Below are 20,324 nucleotides of genomic sequence, written 5' to 3'. Positions count from 1 at the left end.
TGGACAATCCCAAACCAGCACCACATTCAACTACTTCCTCCGGAGAAAGCCCGGCCGGTGCCTGATGTGGGGGGCGGGCCCCTGAAGGCCCCCCTGGGCCATCTCCTGGGGGCCCTTCCTCCATGCCCTGCTCCTGTGCCCCAGGAAGACCACCTGCTTCTGGGCTGCAAACCCCAGGAGCGCCCCCCCTTCTGCCCGTAACAAACCAAAGGGGCCATTTCAGAACTGATTTTATTGGGTAACTGACTGAAGGAGTCTCATTTGTAACCAAGATGGAATTCACAGTATGTTGTTACATTCACACTTAAAAAATATATCTCTATGTATAGGAATTTGCAAATTGATGTAAACATACATTACTTCCAAGAACATCTCTCCCTTTCTCCCTGGAGGAAAAAGAAGAGAGCCATCCAAGCAAGGCAACCCCTTCAGAGTAACTTGAACACAAAGGGTGTGGGTTTCTCTAAATCAAACAGCCGTTCATCTGGCCTGGGAGTCACGGGCGAGAACACCGGGAGTGACAGCAATGACGAGAGCTTGACTTCAGAAGGAGCTGGACTACTGAAAACCGAGTTTCCAGGGAAAATAGGCACTGGTTTCTAGAAGGAAACGCACTCCTCACTGAAGCTGCGTGTGAACGTTCTCACCAGAGTGAAGTAACCCGGTGCAGGGCCCGAGGACACGCTGAGACCAGAGGCGGTGGGGTCACAGCCGGCGGCCTGGGCCCCCCGCGGGCTGCTCTGCCCACTCTCCAGGTGCGCAGGAGCACCCTGATTTCATCTCCGGGGTCCCGTCCACTTCTTCCCATACTACAACTGTTGAGATTATTCAAGGTACTCTGCTGCTTACCCACTTAAACTACTTTTCAAGTTGATTAGAAAAACTTTTAAAAAAACAACAAAGGAAAAGAGAGGCGTCAAAGGTTATCTCATCCAGGCTGCCCGCCCCAGACCCCCGACGGGAGGCATGCCGGGTGGGGGGATGGGCGGGGGCACAGGGGGCTGTCCTCCCGGGGGCACCGCCGGGGGCGGGTAGCTGGCCGGTGGCAGGCCCAGGCCCGGGGGCGGGTGCGGCGGGACCGCGTGGGTCGGGGGCAGGCGAGGGGGTGGGGGCGGGAAGTTGGGGTTGTAGGTGGGCGGGGGTGGGGGGTAGCCAGGAGTTGGGGGAGGGATGGCAGGTGGCGGGAAGGAGGCGGGGGGCGGGGGCACGGGCGGCGGAGGCGGGTTGGGTGGGTAGACGTGGGGGTGGTAGGGCAGGTGGGCCGGCGGGCCGTAGGCGGGGGGCAGTGCCCCGTAGGAGGGGCCCTCGGTCTTCATCATGGACTGCAGGCTCTGGTAGCCCTCCCCGGACATGTAGGAGCTGCTGGTGGACATCCCCGTCATGTAACTGGAGGGCGGTGGAGGCGGCGGCCGGTGCGGCAACGGCGGCGGCTGGTGCACGGGCGCTGGGTGGGCCGGAGGAGGGATCTGGACCTTGGGGAGGTCGCTGGCTTCCACGGGGCCTGGAGGCTCGGCCTCACCCAAAGCAGCTGCGAGGGGTGGCTTCCGGTCTGCGGAGGGGAGACGGGTCACTGGCCGGCCCAGGCCGCTGCCTCCCAAGCAGGCGGCATGTGGAGGCGGGGGACACCGCCCCCTTAGGGCTCCAGTGCAGCCCAATAACCCCTGGGGCTCCCGGCCCTGTCGCAGCGCCGTGGGCCACTTTCCCAAGGAGCAACAAGCCGCCTCTGTGGCCGGACAGCACGGCCCGCGCTCGTGTCCTGACGCTGTTGGCTAGTTTTCCGCCACACAGGCTCTCCACCTCGCTTCCCTTGGTCCCGAGCGCAGGAGACACAGGCGTCCCTGCGCAGGAAGCCCCTTCCACTCCAGCCCCACATCTAGCACAAACACGTGCGGGCCCCTTCTTTCTGCCCATCTCTGCCCCCGGAGAAGGCGAGCCCAGGCCGGGGCCAGACCACACCACTGTCTGCTGAGAGATGGTCACGCTGGTGACCTGGCATCAACAACACGTGGGCCAGTCTCTGACCACCCCCCTTCTGCCCCGCGGCAGGTCTGACCGGTGCCCTGTCCCAGGTCCCTGGGCCCCCCGAGGCTCAGAGGTCTCTGGAGCACCTCCCACACACCAATTTCCGCCTTCTCTAGCGAAACGCTCCGCCTTCCAAAATGATGCCACAGGTAAAGAAGGGAAGCTCTTTACAACTTCCCGCCTCCCTCTCTAGTGATGTCGCGGAGGCATCCTAGTTGACTGGGTGCCTGTGAAACACTTCTCATTCTTTCTTCTCCACGTGACTCCACGTACAACTGCTTCCTCTTCAAAGTGTACTGAGAAGAGACGCTGCCAACAGAAAGCAGGCACCAGAGCCCGGAGCCTGAGGTCTACTGCGCTCCTGCCCAGACTGGGTCAATGTTCCTAACTTGGCAGGGCTGTTGTTTTCCTAAAACTAATTCTAAATTCATTTCTCCTGGGTAGTTCACTATCTCTGGATACAAGAGATCAGAGAATATTCAGATATGCTTAGAATTCACAACATCCTCACTTATCTGGCTGTAAAAACAATTTTCTGAGAGGAGCTGTGGCCTGCCTGGGTGCCGGTAGCAGAGGGGCCAGTGGGGCCACTGCAGCAGGGCTGGGGCAGGAGGGACGGGCGGTGAGGCAGTGGCAGGGCCCACTGCCACCACTGCCAGCAGGGCTGCAGCTTCTGAAGCCAAAGGAGGAGGAAGGTGGGCAAGGGGATGACGGACACGGACGTGGAGGGGGCAGAAGCCCTGGATGTAGACCTTATGCAGCTTCTTGGAGTCACATGTAGGCCAGAAAAATGACACTTCTGACGGGCAGAGGAGATTTCAGGTCAGTGGACACAGCCATGGATTACTTCTCTGGGATGCTCAAGCTGGAGTGCAGACTCATCCGAGCCCCTTCCGGTCCAGCCCCCTGCCTCACGCCCCTTACCCCCTTCCCGGATGCACCCACACCACCCCCGCCCACATCCTCAGCACCAGCACCGTTCATGACAGGAGCTCCATCTTGGATGTCTCCCCGCGTGGGGCCCTCTAAAGAGTTTAGCTTGGGGTCTGATGGGGGGCTCTAGGGAATAGACCCTCAAGAACGAGACACAAGAGAAGACTTCCAGTATTTTTCAGGCCTGAGGACTGGAACTGCCCTTGGTGTAAACCTGTGAATTTTTCAGAGGGGAAGTTGTTTCCACTGTGGAAAGTGTATCTAGCTGCAGAGCCCTCAAGTGAACTCAGAAATGTGAGACAAGAGTAATATATCCAGAGGGGGAAGGCGGAGGGGGCTGGATGGTGTGGGGTCAGGGTAGTGGGAGGATGAGGTTAGGGGAGCGGGGCTGGGAGTTGGAGAGGGTGCAGACTGACTGGGAGACCCTGTGGGTCATGAGAACACATCTCTCTCGGTCAGTCTGCACCCTCCCCAACTCCCACCCGCCTGGACCCCCTTTGTGTTCCAGGGGCTTCCCTGGTGGCACAAACAGTAAAATCTGCCTGCAGTGCAGAAGACCCTGGATCAATCCCCTGGGTCGGGAAGATCCCCTGGAGGAGGAAATGGCAACCCACTCCAGTATTCCTGCCTGGAGAATTCCATGGACGGGGGAGCTTGGCAGGCTACAGTCCATAGTCGCAAAAAGTCGGACAACACTGAGCGAGTTTTCACACCCAGGTCATTAATGTCTTTTTAAATTTCTGAAATTCTTCTAGAAATTTTCCCCAGGACTTCCAAAATCTGTCCTTCAAAAAGGCACAGAGAAAAACTGGTCTTCCCAGAGACCAGCAGCACTCACCTGGAGGTGGATGGGCTGGAGGCAACGGAGGGTGAGTGGGCTCGATTTTGGGGATTTTAGGTGGTGGTGGTTCTAAAAAGAAAAAATAGATTTTAAAAAGCTATTATTCATGTAGAATAAACATGTCACAGAGAGAGAGAGAGAGAATGAAAAGAAAAATGTACCGTTAAGGAATTTTTTTGGGGAAAAGGCAGATATGAAGGCTTTAAGGGAAGCTAAGGACAGACTGGCTAAACCATCCTTTTAAAAGAACAAAAAGGAAATCAAACAAATACATCCCTTGGTCCCCCCGCCTCTGCCCCCGCCAACGCCCCACACCTCTCACCACCTCCCCCACAAAACAAAAATGGCCAGCCCGTTTTCCGAATCTGCCCAGTTTCCTCCTGACCACCTAAGACAAGCCCTCCAATGACCTGAGAGAAGTGGAGTGAATCTCAGGTGCCAAGTGGTATCCATCGGGGTCCACCCTAACACAGAGAACACAAAGAAAGGCCCCGAGTGTGCACAGGAGCAACTGCTGCTGTTTAATTCTTGCTCAGGCACATCCGAGTTTATTTTCTCACAAATATTTACTCCCAGTTATCAGCATATTAACTGGAGGCTGGACGCGAGCAGACGTAACAGCAAAGCAGTCGGGACCACTTGGGGCAGAGCACACGCCCACCCTTTGGGGTGGGGCGGCTGCATGGACTGGCACCCCCAGTGACCACCTGGCTAAGTGGCCAAGACAGGCTGCACTGCGTCCAGTATCTTCCGGTCACGAGGAGAGAGAGTATACATACAACCAAAAGAGCACTCTATCTTCTCGTATGTATTTTTGGTTCTTTCTTCCTGAAACTTCTCTATTGTAGCTTGTACACCACTCTGCTCTGGAGTTGCTCAACATTCCTGGCTTCCTCCGTCTCAGACACAGGCTGAATTCAAGGTCCAGGGATGGCCCCTCTTTGCCCTCTTCCCGAGAGATCCCCCCGACCCCATTCCCCAGTCTCCGTGCTGTGAGTACTGCCAAGAAACTTTCTGAACTGAGCGAGCTCAGGCCGTGCCACCTCCTGCTCACACATCTCCAGTGGCGCCCCAGCTTCTGCAGCACCCACCCTCCACCAGGTGGGCACGGTCACTGCTTCCATCCCACCTTCGGTTCTAGCCAAAGCTATTCCCCTTTACCCCACAGTCCAGTAAAACTCCTTTCTCTTGTTTTCTCTAAAATTCTCATTCCACTGATCACTTTCATCTACCTAAACACTCCACCCTGTCAGCCCCAGCTAACTGGCGTCAGTCCTCCTCGAGGCCCACGGGCTTGTCTCTGCCTCTCACAGGGTGGCACTGGCTCAGCGGACCGTGCACCCACGTGAAACACAGCACAGCCCCTCCCTCTTCTGTGTCTCACACTTGCTGCTTACCCCTCTGGAGCTAAAAAAAAATATCTCCCCTGTACTGAACTCATCATTTCCCCAAAGATCCTGAGAAAAATGTAGCTTTACTGTAATGTGAAGATCTCACAACAGTTCAATAAATAATTCCCGGGGTTCCTACCCTGGAACCAAGCAACAGAGAAAACAGAGAATCAGAAATACGCCCGGTCTGTGCCCGCACAGGGGTCAGCACCGCCAGCCGGCTGAGTCGGAGGCACAGCACCTCTAGTCTTCTCCTCTGTGACCATCCGGCTTCCCTCCCCTGTGGTTTCCAGCACAGAAACAAGTTAACCAACTCGGATCCACAAATATGGGGTGAACAGGTGCTGCAGAGAAGCCTGGCCCTGGAAGCAGCAGGCGGCACCCTGGCTCGTGGCTCCCCTCCTTTCTACGTGCACGCTGCTGCTCGCTGCTTGGCCGGGGGCCTTTACTCTGTTGACTGCGGTGGGCTCAACTAACCTTCAAAAATAAATGCTGCTGCAGCAGTTTGCCTACATTCCTATTTTGATATACAGTCGGCCCCTTGCATCTGCAGACAGGGAGGGCAGACCGTGAAACTCGAGTATCTGGGACTCTGGTATCCAAGGCAGGTCGCGGAGGCCGCCCCTGCCGCTGATACCAAGGAGCGACCGCATGTTGCTGAGCACGTTTTCACTGCCGCTAGTGTTTTTCCACTCCAGCACTCTCGCCTGGAAACTCCCACGGATGGAGGAGCCTGGGGGGCTGCAGTCCATGGGGCCGCTAAGAGTCAGGCACGACTGAGCGACTGCACTTTCACTTTTCACTTTCATGCATTGGAGACGGAAATGGCAACCCACTCCAGTGTTCTTGCCTGGAGAATCCCAGGGACGGGGGAGCCTGCTGGGCTGCCGTCTATGGGGTTGCAAAGAGTCGGACACGACTGAAGCGACTTAGCAGCAGCAGCGGCAGCAACAGCAGGAGCAGCGTTTTCCTTTGTACTGACACTTTCTGTTAGAGTACAATCCCAAAACACAGAGTCAGGGAACACAGAGAGGACAATGCACGTAGGGTACAGTTTTGGATGGGCTCCAAAGTTAAATTTTAAGGTCAATCTAAATCTGAAAGGAAATGATTTTTTGATTAAGAATGTAAAGTTTTGATAAAACTAAAACAGGAAACACAAGAACAGCAAATTACCTGCTGCTTTGTTCTCTTCTTTGGGAGAAACAACCTGTTACAAAAAAAAATACACAGTGGTTAACAAGACTCTGAAAAGTAACCATCAGAAAAACCGATTATTCAGGCACTGCAGAATCACAGCCAGAACACGGCCTCAGACAAAAATTAACCTTGGCTTGAACCTGCAGAGCAAACCAAGGCACCTGACAGATTTCTGCCTCCCTCCTCTTTCCCTTTCAAATAGGACAGAAGGACTGGCTTTTCTGCACAGCGAGCCCTGAGCCCTCCTTGAGCTGTGGGCACCGTGGTGAGCGGGGGCTGCTGCCTTGCCACTGTCCCGCAGGGCTTCCCCCTACCGTAGGGAGGGACCTTTAGATACCCCACGTCACTGACAGACCGGGGAGACACCTACCCCAGCAGTGTGTGGACGCGCAAATGACCCCTGGCAGGTTCTGGGGCTCCGGCACAGCAACAGCAGGGCTGGAGGACAGAGCTGCCCTGGCTCCTAGAGGCCTCCCCTCCCACCACACCAGCGGTCCAGCTGCCCACGGACATGCAGACGGCTAAGTTGCAGTTCCAGGCGATCCCTCAGCAAGGGGAACACACGCAGTGTGTGCGTGTGTGTCGGGGGTAGGGGGTGGGGGTTGCCGTGGGGAGCCGGCGCACTCACCACGGCTCGCTTCGCCTGGCGGGGGGGACTAGGCTGCGGGGATGGTTTCTTGGGTGGTTGGGCTGGCGGCGGCGGCGGCTGCTGGGCCGGCTGCTGCGAGTCCTTCTGCGGGGGCTGGGGCGGCTCGGGGCCTGGAGGCGGCTGTGATGGTGGCACTGGTGCCACTTGCGGTGTGGGCTGGAGAGATGGGGGCTGCTGCAGCTGGTGGGGGGTGTGATGAGGCATCTGTTGTTTCCCTTGGGAGTACAGATCCAGGATTTGGTGGCAGATGTCTAAACGAGAGGCAACAATTGCGTTCCTCACAAGGTGATGTTTTAAAATCCCCCCATGTCCCTTGCAGCTGTGATGCCCCTACAAGGACCATTATGCCAGGTCGTATCCGTATTAATAAATCACCCTTAATAAATCACCCATCTCTGGTGTGCGCAGCACTGGTGTGCATTTTCAGTTCACCAAAACAATGTGCTTGGACAGAATGAACACTCTATATTAGAGAATTTAATTAAAGAATAGTTTGCATGTACCTACTGGGGAAAATCCATTCTCGGGACTCAAGGCTCCCAGGGAAGAATGATCAGCCTGCAGAATACTCAGCAAGCCCCGTACCTTCCAAAACATCCACAGGGACATCTTGCACGAACTGCTCCCACCATCTCCTGTACATGGGTTTGGAGGTCCATTCCTGTATTTCAAATTTGCACAAACGTCCCGCAAGATACATCACCGCCACTGCTATGATCTCTGGTTCCCACTGTAGTGACAAGGTCGTGCAGAGACTAGTTCAACAAGAAAAAGAGGTGACTTGACTTGGATGATCAAACACTTATGACTAACCACATGCATGGAGATTAGAGGCTGTATCCAAATGTCTGTTTGCTTATATACCCCTATACAGGATCAAACACAGTATTATTAATTAGCAAGTTTTTAGCCTTCTAAATGTACTGAAATGAGTTACTTAACTACAGCTACTAATCTGTCTGTTCCTTAAAGAGGCAGAAGAATTCCAGCACATTCAGAAACTGCTGTGCCATGAAATACGGGTGAATTTAAGTTCTTAAGTGGCTGGAATCCTGGTGCTGATGCTTCTCCTCACGTGAGGCAACGCTACTCGTGGGCATTTTGTTCCCCATACAATACCTCATTAGATCTCTGGGCTACAAGAACATCAAGGCTCTAGAATCATCACAAAAAGTATAAAACTGCAGATACATACTCTGCAACTTTTCCAAAATCAAATGGATTTAAGTATTTACTTGTCAAAATTCTCTGGTATGTTGTGTTGGACCTCTGTTTCAAGCCGGTGGTAAGGCTTCAGCATCCTGTACCACCATGAAGTAACAGGTTACCCCTCTGCTGGGAAGCAGATGACCTGGATTTTATTTAACCGCAGCTCTGCTGTGTACTGGGCCCTAAGGCTGGGGCAAGTCAGTCTCCCCACTACAAAATAAGGGGTTCGGGTTAGATGACACATAAAGTCCCTGCCTGTTTGAAAACACCGTGATTAAACCCATGTGAACACATGTACCTGTCATTGACGAATGTCCATGCCATTTGAACCAATTTTTGAATTTTGTTTTTGTCACCTAGAGATGGGAAAGAGAAGGCAAATTAGTAGCAACAGAAAGAAAAAACAATAAACAAGAGGCAACGAGTACTTATTTAAAGCCTACCACGTGCTCAGCAGCGGTCCTAACACGCAGCAAAGAGCTGCTGCCGGGGAGCCAAGGCCAGATGAGCGGGCCCAGGGCCTGCCTCTGTGCTCCTTCCGCACAACCCACACCGAACCACCATTTACGGGAAACCTGGCTCTGAGGCTGATTTTATTAGGCTATTTAAAAAAATTCTGACTCATTTTCCTGCCTCATATCACTTGGCAACTGGATGACAGAGTCTGTTTATACATAAAAGGAAACAGCATTAGCAGCTATAATATGAATTGTCTGGCAAGCTATAGCCTGGGTACTTCACACACTGAACTTTCTGCTTTTCTATCTTGAAAAGTATAATCTTGAGTGTCATCAAATTATTATACAGATGATTTCAGAATGAAGAGGTTCTCCTCACCTTTGAGCTGTTTTGCATACTTGAGCAGGAACTGGTACGGGTGTTCTACCTGTAAATCGAACTTTATGGTCTGCAGTAAGATTCTCTCCAGAACCATTACTTCTTCCTAAAAATGAAATAACAAACACTGGGGTAGTCATTTCAATCACAGGTCTGAACCAGCATTAAAAAAGTGAGCTTTCCTTTTATTCTCTCTCCCAAGTTCTATTTTAGAAACTATTTTTCATTCCCTTTCTCTTCTCTCCCACTCAGGCCTTTAACATGCTCAGGAGATGATATAATTCTCAAAAGAACTACAAGTAGGAAAACAAAACAATCAGAGTTAATTTTTAAAACTATTGGAAACAAACATTCTCAGAAATGTTATTACTTTCAATACACACGAGCCCCCTTTACAAAACAGATATTTACTTTATAGATACATTAATAAAACTTGGTTTCCTTCCAAACTTCCATTAAAAAATGCAATCTTTCAGGCATTTACACTGAAAATTTTAAGCAAGAAAGATTATAACAGTGACAGCTTCATGGATACCTGGACAGTGAATTGTACCAGTTAAAAGTGTGTGTGTGAATGAGGCACATCATTACTGTGTTTTAATCTTTCACCTTCCTGAAGCAGGCTTCCCCAATGTCATTTATAGAATAAATCATCATTTTCTCTTTTATCAAACAACATCCTAAGCTACCTGTACATACACACGTGTGCTCACATACAATCTTTTTTTTGTTCACTGATCTGTTTGTCTATTTCTGTACCAGGACCAAAGAGATTAAACATCAACAGTTCAATTATTACTTCTCTTTTAAAAAACGTTTCTTGTTTTTGCATGTTCCCCCTAACACCTGCATTTTAATATCGTTTTATTTGGTACTGTTCTAGAAAAAATGAAGGCCACTATGTTCTGATTGGGAACTCACTGATTTATATAATGGACCTCTTAATTACACTATCTTCCTATCAAAAATTTGTTTATGAAAATCTTCTTTCTAGTCCTTTCATAGTTCTAAAGTCTCCCAGCCCCAACATGGTTTTTATAAATTTCTTTTAAGGTTTATTCCTAGATATATTATTTTACTGCTGTTATTGTAAATGGGATCTCTTTTGATTATACTTCCTAACTAGTTAATAAACAGGACCCATAAATACAACCGCTGTACAGCCTGACTGAGCACTTACATTAAGACAGTTTCACATAGTATTTCAATTGTAAAATACTATCAATATGCTCTGTGTGGCAAGAACAGTTAGAATCACTTGTTTGAGTTGAAGAAGAGAGGGTTTTCGAGAGACTGACAATCTCATCGTTAACAGTTACATAAATCTGTTAACTCTGGGAAGAGAAGCCATGTAGATAACTGGTTTTAGGTTCAAGTATGGTGTCAGTTCACAGGATGCAGAGAATTCTATCAAGAGAGTTATTCCAGATGGCAGGGCAGGCAGGGCGAATGTGCTTCCACCCAAGTTTCCCAAGTGTTCTCTCAGGAAAGTTTTTTCAAGTCTTAACACTTTTATACAGTATGAAAAAAAAAAAGATGCCACCATCACTGTCTCCTCCACCCCAATCCCTCAGCATTTTTGCCCCCACCTGTTTCCCAGAAGTGTCACAGTGTCCTCTAAATTTGGAAACGCTCTTTTAACAAGTGTCCAGACTGTAGGCCATGCAGCATAGTATTATGAGACAGCTCAAGGCCTGGCCTCCCTTTGTGTTTCAGATACTCAATTAAAGGGATAATTACAGGTCTGGGTGCCAACATCATCCCTCGGGGAGCTTTCCCTCGGCCCCACACTACTTGTCTGGAGCACCTGCCTGGGTTCCCAGATGGAAAGCCGTCACCACACCTTTTAATAACCTTTCACACCATTTATCACAACTCATAAGCAGATCACTGGCTATCTGAATATTTGATTATAAAATCTGTCCCACCGCTCGACTGTAAAATCCATGCGAGCAAAGGCCATGCCTGTTTTGCTACCTGAGAGTGTTGGTCGCTCAGTTCGTGACCAACTCTTTGTGACCCCATCGACTGAAGCCTACCAGGCTACTCTGTCCATGGGATTTTCCAGGCAAGGATATGGAGTGGGTTGCCCTTTCCTTCTCCAGGAGATCTTCCTGACCCAGGGACCGAACCCAGGTCCCCTGCACTTCAGGCAGATTCTTTGCTGACGGAGCCATGAGGGAAGCCCTACTGCTACCTGTGTCTAGCGATTAGCACAGAGCCTGGAACAAGTGTTTGTCCAGTACATGAGATAGTAACGAAACAGGGAGAAATCACACAGTTCGGGCCAAGTTTAGTAGGACACGATTCAGGACCCTGTTTTTCTTACGTGCTCACGTGGCCTCCCTCCAATCCGCCCTCCTCTCTTCTCCATCGAGACAGCGCCTGTCAGTGTCCTCACCACTCCCAGACCCAGGTTCTTTCCTTCGGCCCCGACACCCAGTCAGGCAGAGGGAGACTGTATGTGAGAAAGCAGTGTGGGCTACAAAGCCCCTCCACCCCGTGGGTCAAGCTGGCCTGCCTCAAAAGCTTGATGAGCATGGCCACTCCCCACTTGCTGGCTTCTGGGCACTGAGCCCAGAGAAGGCAATGGCACCCCACCCCAGTACTCTTGCCTGGAAAATCCCATGGACGGAGGAGCCTGGTAGGCTGCAGTCCATGGGGTCGCTAAGAGTCGGACACGACTGAGCGACTTCACTTTCACTTTTCACTTTCATACAATGGAGAAGGAAATGGTAACCCACTCCAGTGTTCTTGCCTGGAGAATCCCAGGGATGGCGGAGCCTAGTGGGCTTCCGTCTATAGGGTCGCATAGAGTCGGACACGACTGGAGCGACTTAGCAGCAGCAGTAGCAGGGCACTGAGCTGCAGAACTTCTGCCTCGCTGTGCCTAGTCAGGGTCTCAGGTTCCTGATGTGCTGGTACAGGGGGTTAAGGTCGAAAGTAGAAGAGGACTCCTCCAAAGGTGTCTTGGACAAAACACACCAGTGGCTGCAGCGTCCAGGTCTTTGCAACTCCCCCCAAGTAACCATGGCTCGTGAGCCAGAGGGTCCTTCTGCCCCTGTGATCAGACCTGACTAAAGTACAATCCATTTCTACAAAAGTCTCTGTGCTCCATGAAAATCAAAAACCTATGGCATCAGAAATATCCGATGCTACATTACTTTCATAAAATACATTTTTGACCGTTGTTAGTTATGAATTTCTCATAGATTCACATTTTTATAAACAGGTGAACGGATTTATAAATAAGTTCAAGGGACAGGGTTACCCACACTGACAATACTTACACAAAAGACCACCATTTAGCGCAAAAACAGGATGTGCAAAAGCATTCTGGCCTCTGTCACCTCCTTGAAGCGAGAAGGAAAACTAACAGACACGTGTTTTATAATCACACACAGATTCTGTGGGGTGCAGGGAGGGTGACTGCCATGGGAAGCAACACCAGCTGACTAGGAGAAATGGGGCCGTGGGTGCGCCAAACATTTGTGTCTGGGTCAGCTCTGCATTTCTGTGATTCTTAGTTTCTCCCCACAATCTCAGTCTGTCATTTAGTCTACTGAACGTCTACTCTATCCAGCCAGGAGAGAACACTAGGCACCAGGCAGAACAGACAGGGTCTGAGCTCTTACAGACTACAACTGAGAAAAGGAATACTCTTTGTGTGATGACCTGGTTAAAAAAATCTACATTAATTATGAGCTGTGATAAATGTCATAAAGGATAACTCTCATCAGTGCTATAAGGACCATAATGGGAGATCCTGACAAGAACAGGGAAGAAGGAAAGCTGCTACCAATCCCTGAAAATGGTCTTTTTAGAAAATAATAGAAGAATGTGTACAATTATTTTGCCACCATTTCCTGACAGTAGCAGGTGTTGTGGGAAAGGGACAAGATGGATAGTCTGTTAATCTGGGTGTCTGCAAATGTCCGTATCTTCCACCACTCTTGGGAAGCAGAAGACACGCAGCACGTGTACATACAGCACCTGTACTTTCTTCTACCCAGAAGCCGGCTCGAGATGAACCCAAGAAGCCAAACTGCTTCTGGGCCTAAGAGTGCTAATGGCCACGAGAGAACTCTGCTCCTACCGCTTCCGTGTGCTGTTGCTCCTGAAGGGCTCCGAAGCCAACAAAGCACATCAGTGGCTGCCACCTAAGTGTAGGGTACGTTATCCCCGCTGCTTACTCACAGAAGCAAGGAAGAGCGTCCTCTGTATAAGGGCCTCTTAAGGATTCCAGGGACTGGCAGACACTGGGGCCACAGCCATTGTCAACACAAGGAACTCTGCCTTAATGCTGCCCTGAGGAATCAAGACCTGAGCACAGGAAGTTATGATTCTTACCTTTGGGTCATCTCCAAACTGGCCAAATTGTACATCATTTAATAGACTCCGTGCTGTTTTGATGATATCTTTACATTTTTTTGGTGTTTCTTCTACTTTCCCAGCCAGAAAGAGACAACAAGCTCCTGTTACCTAAAAGGAAGACAAAAGCTCTTGATCTCACTATCAAGGCTCACCCAGAAACAGAAAGATTTGGGGCCTTCTCAACAACCGGGGCGCCTCCCTTCCTGCCTTGCTCTTCTCATTCACAAACACTAGGGCACTCTAAAAGCTTGAAGCAAAGTCCACATACAAACATTCCACCCTGCGACCTCCAATTTGGCTTCACAAATTATCTTAAATACAGTTTTCTGAATAAAATGCCATGTAAATCATGTAGAAGGAAGAAGTCATAGAAACAAACTTTCTTTTCATGCTGTGCTCTTAGAGACACTGCCTCCCTGCCCAGTAGCCTTGCTAGAGAGCGTTCACCCCGTACCACGGCCCGAGTTCTCCTTCCTTCCTCCTGCTGCCTGACTCCAGGCCCAGCTCCTCCATCACAGCGACCTTCTCACTGCTCTGTCTCCAGCTTTCCTTTGCCTGCTTGCTCTTCTACGTGCCCCTCCATTAACAGAATCCTGACCACACGTAACACAGCAGTCAGGTGCCATGCCGGAGTACAAAGTGGATCCTGACATGGTCTCTCCTCTGAGAGTATCACAAACTAGTGAGGAAGAGATGTGTGCAGAACTGAGTAAATCTCAGCAAAAGGAAGAAGCCCCAGCAGACTAACTTCCTGTTATGTCTAATTCAGTCTTCTTCATAAGACTCTCCCATCGTGTCAGCTGACCTACTAAAGTCACAGTTCCCCAGTCTGGAATTCAAGGCCCACAGTAGTCTAGCTCGGACTACTTTCCCACCCAGAGTCCCACCATGCCCTTCCTGCCCACGGGCCTCCTGGCTGGCTGCACGCCTCCCCCAGAGCTTGGATCAGGCTGGTTTCTGGTGGACAACTGCTCTATCTATCTCAGCACAGCAAGGTCCCACTCACTGCCAAGGCTTGACTCCGGGCTGGCCCCTCCTCCCTGGCATCTCCCCCGATTTCCCCAGGATGCAGTGAACCCCCCCCCTGGAGCGCTAGCCTCTGGTGCCTCTCCAACGGCCTTGCTCTCTACGTGTGCTTCGTACTCATCAGATCAGCTGTCCTGGACCGGAAACTACTGGAGGTGGAACCTCCACAGGGCAGGTTTAAAAAGTAACTGAAGACTCACTGACATGGAACAAAGAACTCCTAGGCCATCTGGCCTTTGCTGGGTCTCAACCGTAAGGCCAATCTTATCTTGAGAAAAGTAACAAGGAAGTAAGCACACTAAGAACTACACGATTATGGCTCATATCGACCTAAATAAAAAAGTCAAAAAATATTTTAATAGTTAGTTGGGAAAAAACAAAGTTTGAACTTGATTTTGTTTATATGTAGTATGTACCGTAAAAAAATGAATACTTCCTGGAAAATATAATAAAAAGAGAGGCTACAATCTGTCCACTGAACTATGCAGAAATAATAACACATGATAAAGAATTACAATATAATTAAAATACTTACATATCTTGGAAATTGCTTGAAGGAATGGAACATATAGAAGCGATGAAAATAAATTATTCCAGTTGCCAGGGTGTCATAGTGTCTGTTGTTCTGGTTAAGGACTTTGGCCAAGAGTTATGTCTTCATTAAATGCAGAAAAACAATAAAAGTAAACAGTAACAAGAGAAGTGGGAAAGCAAATATTATCAGTGACAAAGCAGGTGAATGGGCGTCTCGAGGTGTCAGGACTGTGGTGCGAGCTGCGGCTGTGCTTTAACAGTGTGCGTGCTGTGCGCTCAGTCGTGTCTGGCGCCCTGCGACCCCATGGACGGCAGCCTGCGAGGCCTCTCTGTCCATGGGATTTTCCAGGCAAGAACACTGGAGTGGGTTGCCACGCCCTCCTCCAGGGACCTTCCCAGCCCAGGCACTGGACCTGCATCTCCTGCACTGGCAAGTGGACTCTTCACCACTGAGCCGCCTGGGGAGCTTTCATAAGGCAGGGCTTCACTATCCTTAGACACACTTCATCTGCGACCAGTGGGTGGGTGCTACTTTCCAGACCGGGGCCGCAAGCTCAGTGGCTCTACACACTTAAGTGGCAAAAAGGAAACAGAAAGCCCCTAAGGAGCCAGGCAAATCTGAAGTAGCATTTAAATAAGAAAGATATTTAAAAGCTGTTTTAGTCAGGAATGTTACTCTTTCATCTATAATGCCTAATTTAATTCTTGGTGGTGGTGGTGATGGGGAGCCCATCCATTGTAGATTCCAGAAACAGGATACAGTCCCAAACGTGTGCCCACATCAAAGATGAACCGTGCCCCTTCTCGGCGGTACCGGGCCTCAGTGGCTGGATCAAGTCCTTCTAGCTGTGAGGGTGTATGAGCCAAGTCTTTTTTATCCCAGTACCAACATGGTTTTGTGTGGTCCAGGTTTGCTGAGGTTACTGAAGGGCTTGAATTTTCTTTATTCTCCTTCATTTATTGAAGTAGACTTGGTCTTTCCAAAAGACTTTCGGAAAAATGTTAGAATCCTGAGAAAAAGAGAAGAAGTAATGTTGGAAAGGGATACCTCACATTAAACAATCTCCATTATTATAAACAATCTACAATCATAGATTTGTACTTGATAAAATTTCCAATAGAAGACACACTACTTATCAGCATTTAGAAGACCAGGCTCATCTCCAAACACAATTTAACACTTAAGTGACCTGTAGTATGATAAATCCCACATTTCACAGCTTAAAAGGAAGAGCATTTGTCTCATTTCTTTCTGCCTTTCTTCATTAGACCTAGCTCCCTCATGCTGGTCTACATTCTGTTCTTCAGTAAAAACTACGTCTGTCCTAACCCCAAAGACTTATGCTCCAAAATTATCCATTTCTTCCATCTAGCATCCAATCAAATTTTCCCTTTTTTAGTTTCAGTTCAGTTCAGTCGCTCAGTCGTGTCTGACTCTTTGTGACCCCATGAATCGCAGCACGCCAGACCTCCCTATCACCAACTCCTGGAGTTCACTCAGTCTCATGTCCATCAAGTCAGTGATGCCATCCAGCCATCTCATCCTCTGTCGTCCCCTTCTCCTCCTGCCCCCAATCCCTCCCAGCATCAGAGTCTTTTCCAATGAGTCAACTCTTCGCATGAGGTGGCCAAAGTATTGGAGTTTCAGCTTTAGCATCAGTCCTTCCAAAGAAATCCCAGGGCTGATCTCCTTCAGAATGGACTGGTTGGATCTCCTTGCAGTCCAAGGGACTCTCAAGAGTCTTCTCCAACACCACAGTTCAAAAGCATCAATTCTTCGGCGCTCAGCCTTCTTCACAGTCCAACTCTCACATCCATACATGACCACAGGAAAAACCATAGCCTTGATTAGATGGACCTTTGTTGGCAAAGTAATGTCTTTGCTTTTGAATATGCTATCTAGGTTGGTCATAACTTTTCTTCCAAGGAGTAAGCGTCTTTTAATTTCATGGCTGCAGTCACCATCTGCAGTGATTTTGGAGTTTACTTGATTCCATTTAGGTACTTTCACTTAGAAAAGCCACCATACTGGGTGAATTAATATCTGAACAAGCCACTGAACAGAGCAATGTAGATCAAATGGGTATAGTGATCTGGGGTGAGAGGGTGAAGGGAGGTGGTCTACAAGTGAGAGAAGTACCTTTAAATTTTTCTTGCTTTCTCATCCTCTTCTCTTTCATTCAGAATGAAGAAATTCTCTAAAACCTCTAAGCTGAGAAAAGAAAACAATAAATAAGGATTCTCACCTAGAGATCATTGTAATATGTAAATTATTTGTAAATTGGATCAGAAAACAGGAATTTTCATACAGGGCAGACAAAAGGTTCTAAAGAGGCAGCTAGAACCAGACTGGTCTGGTTCAGCAAGAAAATAGCATCCGGGCAGCCAGGCTCTGGAAACCTAACTTCTGGAAACCCTACTTCTGGTCGGAAAAGCGACAGGGGGTGGACCGCTCTCCTTGCACCTGCGAGCTCTAAAGAGAATGTGGTCTTCCTCCAACAGGAAGAATGAAGTACTACCTGGAGACAAGTAATCTTCTTGAACTAATTTTATGCTCTGTGTAACTGAACTGGGCAATGGATGAGGGCCAGGGGAGACTGGTTTACTAAAGCTTCAGTATATACGAAGAGCTCAAAATCAGATGCTTAGCAAAAATCAAGAGTTGGGTTTTTTTTTAATCTTTGATCTCATTTATATATGTGTGTGTATCTATCTATATGTTTTCTTTGCATTGAAAAACTTGATCTTCAGTTGTACCATTTATATATTTGCTTTATCTTATAATATACCCAGAAAATGGTATATATATCAGATGTCGTACTGAGAGATCATTTCTCACCCATCAGATTGGCAAAAAGCCCAAAAGTTTGACAATATATTCTGCTGGCAAGGCTGGAGAAAAGCAAGTAATCTCACATGCTGCTGGTGGGGGTACAAAACGGAACGAACGACACTCACAGAGGGGAATTTGGCAATATGTAACAAAATGGCAACGGCATCTGCTCTTTGATTTAGCAGTTCCACTTCCAAGTATCCACTCAGACAATATCATCACAGATAGGAGACAAAGGTGCACAAGATCATTCAAAGTATTGTTTATAACAGCAAAAACTGTAGACAATGAAATGCCCATCATTAGGGCACTAGCTGAATAATATGGTACATTAACACAAATGGCGTGCCATGCAGCTATTATGACAGATTGAGAAAGATCTTTAATTATGGGTGTGGAGAAATTTCCAGGATCAGCATACATGGTTACTAACATTAGTATGTATCTATGTAAGAAAAGACGGGAAGTAAGAATAGAGATCTTAAAAAAAAAAAAAAAACTAATAAAAAAACTGGTTACCAATAGGGAACGGGAGAACAGAATGTACAGAACTGGGATGGGAATGAGATTTCTCTGAGTACATCCTTTTATAAGGCTTTCACTTAAAAACAACAACTTTTTATTTAAAAATAATTTTACATTTATAGAATAGTTGTAAAGACGGTTGTAAAGATGAATTTTCGTATACCCTAAACCAGCTTCCCTTAAAAAAAATCAATTTTGGAAACTTAGTAACTACACTATATAGCCTTGATATGGATTTTTAATTTTTCCAAAAACTTCTTTTCCATTCCAGGATCTAATCCAGGATGCTACATTGCATTCGGGGGCTCACATTTCCTTAGTATCTTCTAATGTTTCTCATGTTTTCCTTGTTTATCTTGACCCTCCTAGTTTTGAAGAGTACTAGAAGCTAATAACTGTCTTGATTTAGGTCTGTCTGATATTTTCCTATCAATAGACTGGAGTTCTGAGGAAGAGCGTCATAAAGTGCCCTTCTCATCACACCACTCGAGGAGACAGTGATGCAGAACAACTTGCTTTACTGCTGCTTTACTGTGCTCATTTGTTACGATGGGGTCTGCCAGCTTCTCACTGTAAGTCACTATTTCTCACTTTCTATCTTCTATTCTTTAAAAGTGAGCCCCAAGGTCCAGGCCACACTCTAGGGTAAGGGAAATAAGGGAATTAAGTGCCACTGCCTGAAGGAGTTGTGCTGAAGAATGTGTGCGGACCTGTATCAAAACTACTGCAGTATGAATGGCTACGTCTTTGGGCGGGCGTGGGGATATTTTGCAATGCAAAGCAGTATGCAAAGTACCTGTTTCTCCAGAAGTATCAGCTATTAATTTTAGCATTCCTCTGAGGATCTTGCCTGCAATTTTTACTGTGGTGTTCTAGTAATTTCTATTTCTTTCCTTCCTTCAACATCACTTGGAGTTCTTTTGTAAGAAAGATTTGTTCCTTCTCTCCCTCATTTATTTACTTGATCATTTATTTAAACAAGGATGGGCTCATCAATACTTATCTTATTCTTTGAGTTATAATCCCACCACTACCATTATCTGCTGCTCCCACTGGTCCAGTTTACAGCCACGGGAAACAGCTCTTTCAGGCTAGCTCCGGAGTCCTAAAAGTCAAAGTTACAAAAGGACTCAGAAGCCAGCCTTAAGAGCATTATAGTACACAAAAAGAAAAGTAAACCCATTTTAAGTGTAGAGCTTATGAATTTCACAACACGAACATGTTTGTGTAGCACCATCCAGTTGCTAAGTAGAACATTACCAAAACCCCAGCAGTTCTCATTCCTCTCCTAATCACCACCTCCGGAAAGATAACCACCGTCTTGACTTCTGTTCCCATCTGATAGTCTTTCCTGTTTCTAAAGGATGTGGAATGAGATACTATCACTCTCTTACGACTGGCTTCTTCTGCTCAGTACTATGCGTGTGGGGCTCGTCCTTGTTGCATTCTCATCATTACACAGCAGGGGTTTCAACCTGGGGTGAGCTCGCCCCCAGGCACGTGTTTTGGCACGTGCACGTGGCAATGTTTTGGCGGGCCTATCCTAACTGGGGGCTGCTGCTGGCATCCAGTGGCTAAGGTCATGAATATAGCTGAGCACTTTCCTAACGCACAGAAGAATCTCTCACAACAAGGGATTAACTGCACTGAAGCTGACACGCTCTGCTGCACAGTATTCTATTCTGTGAATATAATGGTTTTCTATGGAAATAGATGGGGAAACAGTGGAAACAGTGTCAGACTTTATTTTGGGGGGCTCCAAAATCACTGCAGATGATGACTGTAGCCATGAAATTAAAAGACGCTTACTCCTTGGAAGGAAAGTTATGACCAACCTAGATAGCATATTCAAAAGCAGAGACATTACTTTGCCAACAAAGGTCCATCTAATCAAGGCTATGGTTTTTCCTGTGGTCATGTATGGATGTGAGAGTTGGACTGTGAAGAAGG

The 20,324-nt window shown here is 48.2% G+C and overlaps 1 protein-coding gene across 4 annotated transcripts in view; it reads right to left on the bottom strand.

Annotated features, from left to right (window-relative positions):
* Positions 1-213: 213 nt before the first annotated feature.
* Positions 214-20,324, bottom strand: part of CCNK (cyclin K) — a 30,003-nt gene continuing 9,892 nt past the window's right edge. The window contains exons 2-13 of one of the 4 annotated variants that reach the window (XM_027521888.1): positions 19,409-19,479; positions 17,157-17,228; positions 15,777-16,026; positions 15,018-15,099; positions 13,433-13,564; positions 9,083-9,188; positions 8,544-8,601; positions 7,622-7,791; positions 7,016-7,287; positions 6,364-6,397; positions 3,794-3,865; positions 214-1,549 (exon numbers count right to left, since the gene is read on the bottom strand). In XM_027521888.1, the coding sequence (XP_027377689.1) occupies positions 924-1,549; positions 3,794-3,865; positions 6,364-6,397; positions 7,016-7,287; positions 7,622-7,791; positions 8,544-8,601; positions 9,083-9,188; positions 13,433-13,564; positions 15,018-15,099; positions 15,777-15,973 (1,749 nt within the window). In that variant the 5' untranslated portion in view covers positions 15,974-16,026; positions 17,157-17,228; positions 19,409-19,479 and the 3' untranslated portion in view covers positions 214-923. The remainder of the gene's footprint in view (positions 1,550-3,793; positions 3,866-6,363; positions 6,398-7,015; positions 7,288-7,621; positions 7,792-8,543; positions 8,602-9,082; positions 9,189-13,432; positions 13,565-15,017; positions 15,100-15,776; positions 16,027-17,156; positions 17,229-19,408; positions 19,480-20,324) is intronic. The other 3 variants (XM_027521887.1, XM_027521890.1, XM_027521889.1) reach the window with 3 other exon arrangements.

Source organism: Bos indicus x Bos taurus, chromosome 21, assembly GCF_003369695.1.
Source record: "Bos indicus x Bos taurus breed Angus x Brahman F1 hybrid chromosome 21, Bos_hybrid_MaternalHap_v2.0, whole genome shotgun sequence".
Lineage (NCBI taxonomy): Eukaryota > Metazoa > Chordata > Mammalia > Artiodactyla > Bovidae > Bos > Bos indicus x Bos taurus.
The sequence above is the reverse complement of the archived record's forward strand: the minus strand, read 5'-3'. Positions and strand labels throughout refer to the sequence as shown.